The sequence below is a fragment of the Stegostoma tigrinum genome, chromosome 35 (genome assembly GCF_030684315.1).
Source record: "Stegostoma tigrinum isolate sSteTig4 chromosome 35, sSteTig4.hap1, whole genome shotgun sequence".
NCBI lineage: Eukaryota > Metazoa > Chordata > Chondrichthyes > Orectolobiformes > Stegostomatidae > Stegostoma > Stegostoma tigrinum.
Genome location: NC_081388.1, coordinates 3,417,495 through 3,432,937, shown reverse-complemented (window position 1 = coordinate 3,432,937; position 15,443 = coordinate 3,417,495). Strand labels below are relative to the sequence as shown.

At 44.3% G+C, this 15,443-nt stretch overlaps 1 protein-coding gene across 1 annotated transcript in view; it reads right to left on the bottom strand.

Moving 5' to 3' along the window:
- Positions 1 to 2,391: 2,391 nt before the first annotated feature.
- Positions 2,392 to 15,443, bottom strand: part of LOC132206321 (hepatic lectin-like) — a 34,963-nt gene continuing 21,911 nt past the window's right edge. The window contains exons 6-8 of the mRNA XM_059639943.1: positions 13,961 to 14,109; positions 8,087 to 8,199; positions 2,392 to 4,066 (exon numbers count right to left, since the gene is read on the bottom strand). Coding sequence (XP_059495926.1) covers positions 3,898 to 4,066; positions 8,087 to 8,199; positions 13,961 to 14,109 — 431 coding nt within the window. The 3' untranslated portion in view covers positions 2,392 to 3,897. The remainder of the gene's footprint in view (positions 4,067 to 8,086; positions 8,200 to 13,960; positions 14,110 to 15,443) is intronic.

The following is a 15,443-nucleotide window of genomic DNA, read 5'->3' as shown; positions in this document are numbered from 1 at the left end:
CTAGCATGAGCAGTAAATCCAACACCACACAGTTTACTCTCAGTGGGATATGACTCCTTCAGTATCACACTAGGGGCTATTGTCCATTGAAACCTTTATCAAAAGTTAAAATGCAGTTATTCACAGTGCCCAGCCCTGACTCCTTACCACTAACATCTGCAGATGAATTTGTTTCCCATCTGGAACATCCCATGGCCTGTGACCTTGGGAACAATCTTCCAACTACCTGTCTCTGCAGCTGCAAGCATTTGCTGTTTCAATCCTTACTTTTAACCCTGGCCTATATATTTGTCCCCCATTGCAGATCTGTGAAAAACCTATACTTCTATAAGAAATCTACACTGACACACTCTTTCCCCTTTCAGCCTCACTCTTGTGTCAATTTACCTTGGCACCCAAGACCAGTTCGAACTGCTCACAGATGCTCATGAGTCTGCACACTGACAGTGGATATGAACAGAAAGTGGCAATGTCATTCATTCATGTACAGGGAGGTTTTGGCCTGCTGGCCTCCGCTACCTGGAATAGACACCTCTGTCAGGCTCACATCTGTCCTAATGGACTCAGCAAAATGCTGTATATAATGCAAACAAAGCAGGAGAGAGTGGGCAGCTCTGCCTGACTTCAGATTAGATGGGGGAGCTTTCAGTTTCCTACCCTTAGATTGAAACTACAGTAACAAAGTTGGTGTAGGGCAGTTTGATCCACTTGCATATATCCTCTCCAAAGCCCATTTTGGAAATAATATCTCATGTATATGTGCAATATCCTATCGAAGGTGTTTTCCTGGTCCAGGCTGATGAGGCAGGTCACCAACCCCCTGACCCCCACAGAGCCAATTGTATCCCGAAGGAGTGCAAGGCTGTCACCGATGTTCTGAACCAATACAGCACAAATTTGGTCAGGGTGAATTACCAATTCCAGAGCAGACCTGACCCATTTGGTAATAACCTTAGACAGGGTTTTCTCATCCACATTCAACAGCAAAATTGGTTGCCAATTTCTAATTTCCTTCCTCTCCTCCTTCTGCTTGAAGAAAAAGGTGACGATGCCTTTCCTCGTGGATTTGCATACGTTGTACCTGCCAGAAGTGTGCTGCCATACAGCTCCTAGCCCATCAATTTCACATACAACACAGTCACTAAGCCATCACTTGTGGCAGTTTTATTATTTTTTATTTTCAAAGGGCTGAAGATCAGCTCACCCAGAGATAACAGCTGGTCCATGATAATGGACAGGAACAATCAGGAGGCTGTGCTGTCAGTGGGCTTCATATCATACGGTCTGGCATAACAGAATTTGCTGATCTTCGGGATGTCAGAATGAGATGGCGTTACTGAGCCATTTTCTTCCTTCAGGCTGCTGAGCACAGAGCTCTCTTTGTGCACCTTCGAAAAGAACAAACATGAGCACTTCTTGTCCTGTTCCACAGAGGGGACCCTGGACTGGGCATTTTTCTTGGAGGCCTCTGAGGCAAAGCAAGCCTTGCTGACTCTTCCACTCCTGGAGATCTTCTGTAATATCGATCCCCATCATCTTTAGCAGAGGCAGGTTCTGCAGACTTTTCTGGAGTTTGGACAGTTTTCCCCACCTCTCTCTTGCCTTCTGAACACCTTTGAGGATGAAGAATCTCTTGATATTCTCTTTGATTCCCACTCGTTCCCTGGAGGCTGAAATAGGGGCTTCACAGTTTTCCAACCTGTGTAATCCCTTTTGAATCCTCCCATGTTTTCTGGGGTCAACAGTTTCATGTTTACCTGTATCTCGGGATGTACCGTGACAAAAATCACTGCATATTCCACTTGATTTCCTTTGCAAAAGCACATTCCAGAAGGTGAAATGTGACAGTCTCATCCTGTCTGCAGCCACTTTGAGGGCAGTGTGCGGCGGTGCAGAACATTCAGGTGTACATGAAGGATTTCACAGGTAGTGCCCTTCTCACCACCAGCCAAGCAACATTTTGGTGCTTATTGGAAAATTCTGGTGATGAGGCATTTAACCAAATGACTGTGATAGTCTGCTCAGGGATCCACACCACAGGATCCACACTCTCCTTTTCTCTCAGGGTCTCGAGGATGCTGCATGCTGATCACTTCTTGATGGACTGGTGGTCAAAGGTGATTTCCTGTGCAAATTTCTCTAAGAAGGACAGGTGACACAAACAATCCAACCATTTGGAGCGTTCCGCGCCAGCGAGGGCAATCCCATCCTTCGTGACTCCGGGGGCAGGTAGAATCTCAGTTTGGTGTGACACTTGGTGTTAGCGAACCAATGGTCTCTGCACAGCTTGATGTATCTGCATACAAAGGTGGCCATCAGGGTGAGAGTACGCTCTTCTCTCCCCACCCTACCCTCCCCTTTATTCAAAGTTTAGACATGGAGCCCCTGCAGTTTAATGATATTGGGTTGGACATTTAAGACTGAGATGATCTTTACACCCAGAATTCTCTTTCAGAGAAGGTGGTTCCTGTCAAATTATTGAATGTTTTCAAGAAGCAATTGGACACAGTTATCAGGACAAAAGGGATCAAAGAGTATGGGAGAAAGTGGGAAAAGGGCAATGAGTTGAGTACTCAGCCATGATCATATTGAATGGCAGAACAGGCATGAAAGGGGCTAAATGTGTAACTCCTCCTGAAATTTTCTACATTTCTGTTATAGTTCATCCTGAATTGTCCTGATAGAAAGTGGTGGTGAGCTACAACAAGTTAATATTGAAAACTAGTTGATGAAGTTGCATTACAGTTCTTTGCTTGCTTTGAATATAAGCCACTCTGCAAGGGCAAAGTTCTTTTTCAGCATTTCACCCTGAATCACACACACACACCAGATTGGGCACTGAGTTGCTGTGCTGATTTACTATTGGCCCACTGGTTCACTGTATTGTTGGGAATAAATGGCAAGGAAAGGGAGAGCAAATGGTTCAACTCAGATAAAGTCTAATAATTCCATCCATTTTGAGTAGCTTTCAAGCATTTGTATTGACTTCAGATTGTAATTACAAGAAGCCTTGTCTCAATGTTCAAATTTTTCTGGTTTTAGCTGATAATATTCCAAACATTTGCCATTTGATACCAGTTCATTGAAAACCCATTGATCTATTTCGGTATCCCTGCTAACCGGTGATGTCTTAGGAAAGGGTAAGTTTTTGAGGACATGTAGGTTGCAGAGGCATAGAGAAAGAGGATGAGAGAATGCATGGCATTGGGATGAAGAGGAAGAATCTCTCTAAGGTCAGACTGAAGCAAAGCCACGGCAGTGAGCTTTCTGGTCGCTGAGAACTAAACAAGTAAGAATAGTTCAAAATCAATTGCATCCCTTGAAAGATGAGGTGAGATATCATGAATTCCAAACAGCATAATATGTTTAAAACCACATTAGCTCCTTCGTTCCACTGGGATTGGGCTGGTGGGTGAAAGTAACAGGACAATTCAATATACAAGCAATGCAGTGTCCTTTAAACATTCAAGAAATATGGAACAAAATTAGGAAGTGCTGGAGAAATTCAGGTGGTCTGGCAGCATCAATGCACAGCCTCACAGACTCAACATTTTGAGTCCAGTATGACTGTTCTTCAGAACAATAATATTAAATCTTACACTCTCCACGCATGCTGCCAGACCACTTGAGTTGCTCTGTTCTTATTTCACATTGCCAGCATTCACAGTGTATCAGAATTGTTGATCTGATTGAACGTAGTACAGGAATATTGGGAAAATGCACCATGTGAATCTTCACATCATTGGATTGAGATAAAGAGGAATAACTTGAATGTTCCCTGTGAGATTTTACAAAGTTATGGTCAGGAGAGTGAGGCAGATTCCTTACCACTCTCCTGCCAATCCCAGCTAAGAGCTGCTGGCCCAATGGACACGGACTGAATATTTCAAAAAGGATTTACTTCCCCCGGGTACTGATGGAACATGAAGGAGAATCAAACTGCACTGGCTTTTCACAGATCCAATATAGAGAGGTATCACATGATCGATCATTCCACTCTCCATCAACATACACTTGTGCACAGTCTTCATTGGAAGCATCATTTGGTTCACCATTCTTCCAAAATCTAAAAAAAAATACAATTCATGATAAGAAATCCTGCTGCAAATTAATGCAAAATTCCAGTGAGACTCAAACAATTGAACTTCTAAGAATGGCTCAGTATGCCTTTCATTTGCACAAAACTGCATTAATGAAACAGAATTGATTCACTCGCATTGATCTGGCCACCGGAAAAAGAACAAGTTTACCCAGCCTTACCAACCTTGAAAATTCCTCCTTCCTAACACCTGGGTTGGAGGGGGTTATGGTGTAAGGGGCAGAGAAAAAACTAATATCAGCGACAGCCTGCAATCACGTTATAGTCACAGAATCCCAACATCCTAACACCACCAACACCAGAATACGGTATTTACCTGTCCCACAGACATGAAAGACACATTCATGTGAGCATACTGGTTTCGTGTTGGGAGGGAATTACCATGAAAAGTCCTCAACAGTGTGTTGAGTCAAACATGGACAAGAAAACCTCCTGCTGTCCATCAATTACTGCCCTTTCAGGGCTGATGAATCAGTTCTCCAGCATGCTGAACACCACTTGAAGACAAAACGGAATGGCAAGGGCACAGAAAGTACTCTGCACAGGGAATATGCCCACCACTGAGAGTGACTCAGTCGGACCTGTGCTGATTGAGCTTGGCAGTGACATAGTGGTTAGACTAAGCATTGCAGGTGGTGAGGGAGCTGAACAGAGGGAAAATCTACTTGATTTTGAACTGAACACGCTACCTGTTGCAGATGCATCACCCATGTCAGGGAGTTAAGCGCAAACAGGTTCAGCACACACAAACTGGATATCAGTGAGGTGCTGTGGCCCATTAACAGCAGCAGAACTGCAGTCAGTTGTAACCCCGTGGCTGGCAGAGTGAAGAATGCAGGAAGGCATGCTCAGAGTAGCACCTGGTATACCTGAAGCTTGTCAACTTGGTGAAGCTACAACAAAGTATGAATGCAGATCAGAAAAATCAAAATATGGTAGACAGCATTAAGTGACCTTAAGATCCAACAAATGTGATCTAATGAAAGTAAAATATTGCAGATGTTGGAAATTTGAAATAATTACAGAAATCAGTGGAAAAAGTAGCAAACATAAACCCCCCCGTCAAGAATGAAAGGATATAGAAAACAGGGATCAATAGGCTATCTGGTTTGATCTGTACTGTGACAAAGATTTCGGAATTCATCATGGAGGAGGTTATTGCCATGAAGTAAAACCAGAAAGTACTGGAGAAACTGAACATACCTGACAGCATCAGTCGAGAAAAAAACAGGTTAGGTTTCTCTCTCCACAGATGCTACCAGATGATTTGTGCAATAAAAACAATCTGTTTCTCAACATCAGCAAAACTAAAGAAACAATCATCAATTTCAGAAAGAAAGGAGGAGAACATACCCCATCTACATCAATGGAACTGACGTTGAGAGAGTGAAGAGCATCAAGTTCCTTGGGCTGATGATAATGGATGACGTGTTCTGGACTTCCCACGTAAATGCAACAGTCAAAATGGAGCAACTATAGTTCTTCTTCCTGAGGTGGCTCTGGAAATTTGGCATGTCTATAAGGTCCAACATCACCTTCTATAGATACACCATTGAAAGCATCCTGTCTGGGTACATCATGGCCTGGTATGACAACTGCTCTGCCCAGGACCATAAGAAACTGCAGAAGGTGGTGTGCACAGCCAAGACCATCACAGAGGCCAACCTTCTATCCATGGATCTATTTACACGGCTCACTGCTACAGTATGGCGGCCAGCATCATCAAAGACCCATCGCACCCAGGTAATGACCTCCTTCAATGTCTTCCATCATGCAGAAGATACAGAAGCCTGAACACACGCACAGGCAGGCTCAGTAACAGGTTCTTTCCAGCTGTTATCAGAATGTTGAATGGATCCTAGCCTTAAATAATATAACCTGCAAAGTAACCTGTATGCCTCTAAACCTTTTTGATTTGTATATCCTTGGCTTGCTGTGATCTCCCTGTACCTTTTGTAAACAAAGCTTTTCACTGTATTTTGGTCGAAGTGACAATAACATCAGTCAATCAACCCTGCTGAATTTCTCCAGCTTTCTTTGCTTAGACCAGGTGTTAGCTCAGTTGTCCTGTCACATCGAGTCTTGAATAGTGCTGGACAATTAAACAACTCACTGCAGGAAGAGGTTCCACATGTATCCCTGATCTCAATGATGCAATAGTCCAACACATCAGTGCAAAAGATAAGCTGAAGCTTTTGCTGCATTTTTCAGCCAGAAATGCAGAGTGGATAGTGCATCTTTGTCACCTCCAGTGGCCCCCAGCAGCACAGATGCCAATTTTCAACAAATTTGATTCACTCCACATGATATCAAGGAAGGGTCAGAGGCACTGGGTACTACAAATACTACAGGCACAAACTTTCTTGCAATTGTACTGAAGTCTTGTGCTGCAGAACATGCCATGCCACAGCCAAGCTCTTCCAGGACAGCAATAAATTGTCTGCCGGAAGAATTAATGCTTGGTCAATAGTGTTTTATTTTCGCCATTTAATGTTGTCAAAAATTATTTTAAAGCATGAAATATTGAAATATCACCTGTTCTGCTAATCACTGGATGTTTGACGTTTTCAAGTCATTATTGGTGTCTATGATTGTAACAATATCTAATCTTCCATCAGTCATCCACACCCTCTTCCAGGAGGCCTGATGGCTTACATATTCATTTCTTACTTTCTCCTTCCCTGTCACCCAAAAACAGATGCTTGCTCTGTTTCATTTCAAACACACAACTGCTGTTTTCTGCCCCGACAGAGAAGAGCAGAAAAACAGTGAAGATGCACTGTCACTCATTTTACAAATACAGCCACCAGCTTAGAAATGGGCACTATGAGCAATTTAAAAGGTACAAGAGAATTGGGATCTGAATGTGGTGAAGCACTGCTGTCAGGTCTGAGAGAAAGGAAATCTCTGGTACCACCTCACAAGAAGGTAAGTTTGCCCTCTGCTTTGGTTGCAGAAGATTCAGAAGAGAACTTCAATATCCAAGCAACAGAGGAAGAGTGATGGGTACATATACTAAGCTGCTCAGGGAATTGAGAATCCTGCTAGAAAGCCTGCATTCAAATTTCAAGGTGCACAGAAGAATTTGGTGCTGACATTGTGCAGAGATTGGACCCCATTCCTGCCTGCAAAGATTGGACAGTCACCTCCATGAACAAACCTGCAGTCAAATAGGGTACAGAATCCTTACAACACATGCACTGTTGTTCCGATATCTTAGTGCGGCGGTAGAATCTCAGACCACTGCTGTTATGGATCGAAATACCAGTGTGTAACACAACACTAGCAAAGCTCAGGGAAAAAGCTGTTCTTTATCAAGTGTGCTCCCTCACAGTTTCTGTCATTATCGTCCCTGTGAAAAATATCTACCCTTACTCTCCCCTTCCCCTTCGTGCAGCTTGTGGGCACAACTGAAGATAACCAGTTTGTGACAAAAGCCTTCAGTCACTAAATTAAAATCTGCCTGACCAGTCCTTATAGTCTATTAAGACATTTCAGAAGCCTAGAAATGTACTGTAAATTGCATTGAATTGTCACGATGTGAGAAATAAATATTGCAGCAACTGATCTGGAGCTAGTTGAAAGGCTTTTGGGAGGTGCTTCATGCCACTGAGGGCGGTGCTCAGACGTCAGAATTTGTGAGGGTGAAGGCTGGAGCTGTAGATTGAGTTACATCATGATCTGCATGAACTGTACAAAGCTCATGTACAATGATGAGCATGTATGGCAATCCCTTTTATCAACACGGTCTTCGCTCTCTGCAAGTGAGCGTACACACTGGAGAAGCCATTTTGCAACTTAAAGGGACCACATGCTGCCTGTTAGACACCGACTGTCAGACCCAGTTTCACTCCTTTTGTCTCGAAATTAATCGTCCAGTTTCTGTAAAGAGCTGAAGCTCAACTTCAAAACACATCTAGCTTTTTATTTTGTGTCCGTATATTGCCCAAATATTGTCCAAAATATACAATCAGAACACAGGCTCACTTTACAGAGGAAATGTAGTCTGTCCCATCCACCCAGCGCCAATCACCTTCCGCGACAGAATCAGTGAGTCCAATCCAGTGTTCTTTGTTTTGGAGCCACTTTTTTACAAATTCCTGCCAGGTAAATAAAAGAGTTGTTACAGTAAATGGAATAAAGCATGTTGTTGGGAATGTTACAACTTCTATCTGTGGCATCAACCCATTCATTTCAAACTCGCTTTGCTCACTATGAAATAGCAGTGCTTAATACAAGTCCGTTTATTTGAACAATTAAGTATGTTTTCTTTTTATTCCATTTTCTATTCCTTTAAGGGACGTGGGTAGTAATTGTTGATCATTCCTAATTGCTGGTGGTGAGCCACCTTATGGAATGGCAGCAGTTTAAAAGGAGTAGTGATGGGATTTTAACCAAGCAACAGTGATGGAAGAGTGATATAGCTCCAAGTCAGGTCAGTGTATTTCTTGGACAGGAATTTGCCAGTGATCGCCCTGAAAATTTCATGGGTTTGGAAGATGCTGTTGAAACAGCCTTGATGAATTTCAGCAGTACATCTTCTTGATGTTAGATGCTGTTCACACTGTGCATTGTTGGTGATTGACTCGCTTTGCTCACAATGAAATAGCAGTGCTTAATACAAGTCTGTTTATTTGAACAATTAAGTATGTTTTCTTTTTATTCCATTTTCTATTCCTTTAAGGGACGTGGGTAGAAATAGTGATGTGGTGCCCATCAACAACAACAAAGGTCACTTTGTCCTGGATGGTGTTGAGCTCCTTGAGCATTTTCAGAGCTGCATGTGTCCAAGCAAGTGGGGAATATTCCAATGGAGCCCTGACTTGTGCCTTGCAGACAGTCTGTGGGGAGTCAGCAGGTGAGTTACTCACTGCAGGATTCATTGAATCACACAGCACGGAAATAAATGCTCTGACCCACCATGTCTATGCTGAGCAGGAAGCACAAAACTACATTTATTCCATTTTACCTGCACTTTGTCCATAGCCTACCGTGTACTGGTCGTTTGAAGTGCTCATCCAGATTTTTCTTAGATGTTGTAAGAGCGCTTCCCTCCATCACCCTCTCAGGTGGCACATTCCAAATTTCTGCCACCCTCTGGATGAAAAATCCTTTCTCAGATCCCCTTTAAATAACTTGCTCCTTGCATTAAATTTGTGCTTCCATGAGGAGCTCGAACAGTTCATCCACTTCACCAATACCTTCCATCCCAACCTGAAGTTCACGTGGACTAGCTCTTGCACCTCCGTCACCTTCCTGAGCCTCTCTGTCTCCAACTCAGGCAACCACCTAGAAACCGATATCCATTTCATGCCCACTGACTCCCACAGCTACCTAGAATGCTCCTCCTCCTACACAACTTCCTGAAAAAGTGACATCCCCATTCCCAATTCGTTCACCTCCGCCGCATCTGCTCCCGAGATGAGGCATTCCACTCCCGAACATCCCAGATGACCTGTTTTTTCAAGAACATCAACATTCTCTTCACAGTGATCGAAAAATGCCCTCGGCTGTGTCTCTCTCATTTCCTGCAACTCATTGCTCACACCCCATCCCTGCAATAACACCCAAAAGAGAATCCCCCTCCTTCATCATACCACCCCACCAACCTCCAGATCCAACACATCATCCTCCGACACTTCCACCAGCTGCAATCCGACCCCACCACCAAAGACATTTTTCCCTCCCCACCCTTGTTCCAGAAGGACTATTCGCTCTGTGACTCCATTGTCCACTCCACACTCCGCTCCAGTCCCACCACAACCAGCACTTTTCCCTGCAACAGCACGAAGTGCTGCACCTGCCCCCACACCCCCTCCCTCCCCCGCTTTTCAGGCCCATGAAGATTTTCCACATCAAGCAGAGGCTCACTTGCATATCTGCTAATGTGGTACACTGCTTCCACTCTGCCCGTTGTGGCCTCCTCTACATCGGGGAAATCAAGCGGAGGCTTGGGGACCACTTTTTAGAACACCTATGCTCAGTTCACAATAAACAGCTGCACCTCTCAGTCGTGAACCATTTCAATTCCCCTCCCACTCCTCAGATGATATGTCCATCCTGGGCTTCCTGCAGTGCCACAACGATGCCATCCAAAGGTTGCAGGAACAGCAACTCATATTCTACTTGGGAACCCTGCAGCCTAATGGTATCAATGTGGATTTCAGAACCTTCAAAATCTCCCCTCCCACCACTGCATCCTAAAACCAGCCCAGCGCGTCCCCGCCTCCCTAAACGGTTCTTTCTCTCACACGTTCCCTCCTCAAGCCACACCCCCATTTCCTACCTACTAACCTCATCCCGCCCCCTTGACCTGTCCATCCTCCCTGGACTGACCTTACCTGGCCACCTACTCACACCTTTACTGGCTCCATCCCCGCCTTTTTTACTTGTCTGTCTCTTTTCCACCTATTTTCTCCTCTCTCCATCTTCGATCTGCCCCCCCATCTCCTGATTTATTTCAGAACCCTCTTCTCCTCCCTCATTTCTGATGAAGGGCCTAGGCCCAAAACATCAGCTTTCCTGCTCCTAAGATGCTGCTTGGCCTGCTGTGTTCATCCAGCTCCGCACCGTGTTATTAAATTTATGCTGTTTGGTCTTAGTCAAGTCCACATGGGGAAAAGATTCCACTGTCTATGTTTCTCACAATTTTGTTGCCAGCCGTATGACTGACATTTTCCATCACAGGCAATGTCTTGGTGAATCTCCTCTGCACCCTCTCCACTGCAGTCAAATCATTACATCAGTGTGGTGACCAGAACTGCACACAGCATCCATCTGTTGGCGAACTAAACTTTTATAAACTTGTAATAAGATTGCATGCTGCTATGATCTATGCTCAGCTAATGAAGGCAACAATCCCATCTGCCTTCTTCACCACCTGGTCTACCTGTGCTGACATCTTTAGGGATCTCTGCGCTTGTACACCAAGGTCCCATTGGTGCTCAACAATCTTTTGGGTCTTAACATTATTTGTGTATATCCTTCCTTAATTCAACTTCCCAAAATGCAATACTTCACACCTATCAAGATTACATTCCATTTGCCATTGCTCTATCCAATTTATCAAATGATCACTATCAGACTGCAGCCTCAGATTATTGTTCTAACTGTCAACAACACCAGATAACAAATATTCATTGAAGACCTCACCAACAACCTCTGGCTCAGCACACAGATTACCCCTGTTGTCACAGTGGCTCAGTGGTTAAAAATGCTGCCTCATTGCACCAGGGACACATGTTCAATTCCAGCCCTAGTTGATTGTCTGTGTGGAGTTTGCACATTCTCCCCTCGTCTTTGCATGTTTCCATTGGGTGGTGCAGTTTCCTCCCACAGTTGAAAGATGTGCAGGTCAGGTAGACTGGCATGCTAAATTGTCTGTAGTGTCTAGAGATGTACAGGTTAGGTGGTTGAGCCACTGGAACATGTGGGTTTATGAGGATAATGTGGGTGTAGGGTCTGGGTAAATGGTCTTTGGAGGATGGATGCAGAGCTGGTGGGCTGAATGGCCTCCTAAATTCTAGAGATTCTAATAGGTAATCGATTCTACTTGCAAATCGCCTTGCTCTTAATACACTTTGAAGATGCCTTGGGGTTTTCCTTAATCCAATCTGCCAAAGATATTTCATGGCTGTTCTTTGCCATCCTGATTTCATTTTCAAGAATCTCCTACACTCTCCATACCTTTGAATGGCCTCCCCTGTTTTTAATGTGTTGTACCTGACATATGCTTCCTTCTTTTTCCTTATCAAAATCTCAATATTCCTTGACATGCAGGGTTCCTGGACTTGCCAACCTGCCTTTCACAATTAAAGGAATACGGTGACCCAGAGCTCTCACTGCATGACCTTACAAATGTAGACTTATCTGCAAGTAGCTGCTACCAGTCTGTCTGCTATGTCCTATGCTATGATATTAAATTTGGCCTTGCCCAATTTAGACACGTAACTTCTGCATTTTCCTAATTTCTTTTCAGAACAATATTTAATCTTACAGTTACAGTCACTATCCCCAAAATATTTACTTATTGAAATTTCAGCTACTAGAGTGAATTTATTCTCTTGGATTAGGTCTGCCATTATCCCTTCTCTGGCATAACTAATTATGTACTGACACAAAAACCTCACCCGATGCACTTTAAAAATTCCTCCCGCTTTAATGCTTTCACAATAAGGCGATCCCAGTTAATGTTGGCACATCTGGAATTCAGAATCAACCATTGCCCATGAAACCATTGGTGATTGTCTGAAAAACCCAACTGATTCACTAGTGTCCTTCAGGGAAGCAAATCTGCCATCCTTATTTGATCTGGCCCACTGTGATTCCAGATCCTTATCAATCGGGTTGTCTCTTAGTTGCCCTCTGAAATGGGCGAGCAAACCACTCAGATGTATCAATTGCTGCAAAGTCCCCAAGAAAGAAGTCAAATTGATCAGAAGACACCACATGGCCTGCAGTGATTCAAGAAGGTAGCTGACCAGTATCTTGTCAAGGGTAACTAAGAAAGATCAGTAAGTACTGACACAAACAGTGATGCCCATATTGCTAAGAAGTTGAAATTCCCTACTGCGACAACCCTGTTTCTATCACATCTCTCTGTGATTTGCCTATATATCTGCTCTTCTATCTCTCTGTGACTTGTTGGTGGGCTTCCAATATAATTCCAGCAAAGTAATTGCCCCTTTTTTATTTCAAAGCTCGACCCAGACAGCTTCATTTGGAGATCTCTCTGAGACATTCTCCCCTCCGTCCTGCAGCTGAAACCTCTTTATGGTGGAATGTTGAGCTATCAGTCCTGTCCTTCCTTTGACCACTTCTCAGTGATTGCAATAATGCCATGTCTTCCCTGCCTGTAGGACTGTCCTTCTATATCTGATTCCTAGACTGTGACATGCTGTTGTAGTAACTCTGTTTAAATAGCTTGTCCACTTCAGTTTCTCTCAATGGTAACGCCCAGGATGTCGATCATGGAGGACTCATTGATGATAATGTCAGTGAATGACATGGGCCCATGCTTAGACTCACTCTTGTAGGAAATGGTCATTGCTTGCAAGTTATACAACGTTAATGTCACTTGCCACTTTTTAACCCAAACCTGGATATTTTCCAGGCCCTGTTGTTTTGATACTACTTGAGGTTCCCAGGACTTGCAAATGGTGCTGAACGTTGAGCAGCCACTGGCGAACACCCCAGTTCTGACCTTATGATGGAGGGAAGGTCATTGATGGAACAGCTGAAAATGGCTGGGTGTAGGATAAAAGGGACAAGAAAATGTGACCGTGATTCAAGCTAGTGTAGAGATCCAAGATATAGTGTTGGAACACTCTTCCTCTCTAGATTTTGACCAGCAAGTATGAGGTATTTGTGAGGTGTCTGGATAAAAGCAAGCACTGCAGGTGTAACTGCAGCCAAATGGCCCACATCTCCACGATGTGAGAACCATTCAAATGGGGGCTGTGAGGTGTAAATGACAGTGTCGATCCTGACGTTGTTTTCCATGGACGGAGATTAGAGAATATTAGGATATAGTCTATGGGTGAGGGAGTTCTTCAGTCAGAGGTTTGTCATCCTTTGCAGCTGTGACCCCTCAGAGAGTGTGGGTTACAGACTGAGATTGGCAGAGTTATGATCTCTCAGGGAACAAAGGAATATCGGGGAGAATGTGAGATCTGAAATGAATGCAGAGAGTCGTCCACGATTGCATTGAATAGTGGGGCATATTGGGGCAGGCTCTGGGCCAATGTTGTTGAATCTTACTCCTTACATATTGTCTCCCTGAATGTTTAGTTTGACATTGTCCCTGTGTTCACTGAGAAATGATCAGGAGCTGGTGGGTTTGAAATTGTTTAGATCTCTTACCTGCTCCTCAGGCTTGTTAATGACAAGAAGATTGGCATCCTTTGATGCACAGGATCTCTGGGCCTCTGTCCAGCTCTTGCTGTCTGATGAAAAGTAATAACACTTTTGCTGGAATTGCCTCCAGTGTTCAGGGCATTTGCAAAGCAGTTCTGTGAGAGAATGTAAGAAATAAATATTTGAGTCTGAAGTGATGCTGCAGTACATCTTTCATCTCCTTGTTCAATAAAATTTCACCCAGTATTGTCACATTACTGGTTAGAAACCGTGCACTGTCTTACGTAGAGGTATGTTTAACTCAGAGTCTCACCCCGCAAGGCAGTGATTTATGAATCCAATCCCCTTGCAGCACACGCTGTGGCTAGCAAATCAATCCACCCAACCTGATGGTTCGTTACTGACGACCTGCAAATCCCAACCCCAGAGGCAATTCACCAGTCCCAGGAATCATCAGGATCAGCCAACCTCACAGAGGTCAATCAGAGAGATTCAGAGGAGCAGGCAGTCAGGAAGGAATTTTCAGGGGAGGGGAGATGGTTAGCAGGATAGATATCGAGAGGAAAATTTCAGCGCTTTTGGTAAGGCGAGTGCAGTGAGGCCTGGTGAAGGGGCCTGCAGAGGAAACATGAGGCAGTTGAGAGGTCAAAAAGCAAAGACCTGTCTCTGCCTCCCTAACCGGTTCTTCCTCTCACCCATCCCTTCCTCCCACCCCAAGCCGCACCCCCAGCTACCTACTAACCTCATCCCACCTCCTTGACCTGTCTGTCTTCCCTGGACTGACCTATCCCCTCCCTACCTCCCCACCTACACTCTCTCCACCTATCTTCTTTACTTTCCATCTTCGGTCCGCCTCCCCCTCTCTCCCTATTTATTCCAGTTCCCTCTCCCCATCCCCCTCTCTGATGAAGGGTCTAGGCCCGAAACGTCTTTTGTGCTCCTGAGATGCTGCTTGGCCTGCTGTGTTCATCCAGCCTCACATTTTATTATCTTGGGACCTGTCAAACACTGATGGCTTGTATAAAATTGCCAGGTCTCCTCTGGCAAGTGTCAAATGTATTATTTATATTCGATGTCCCTGTAGAATCACCTGAGCAGTGATGTTGTTCACCGTGCTCAGTGACATCATCAGTGGAACCTCTCTCCTGTCTGTCCGATGTAATGTTTGTGCCAGTCATTGCATGGTATTTTATAAACCACGTTGGTTCTGCATGCTGTGGGAATGGAGTGTTTAAACGTTTTCTGTGTGTGTCATCGAGAGGTGTGGACTTGTGGGCCACTAAGATTCCGAGTGTCCTTTGGACTCTTGTTGTCAGTTCCGATGTGATCTTGATATAGGGCAGTGTGGCCAGTGTATTAGGTCATACGGGGTTCTCCTGTTGTTGTCTGTTTATTAGGCATCTGCGAATGAAGTTACAGGGATACCCATTTACAGCGAGATTGTCTACTAAACATACAACACGGGAGGAAAAAGTACACCCTAACACAC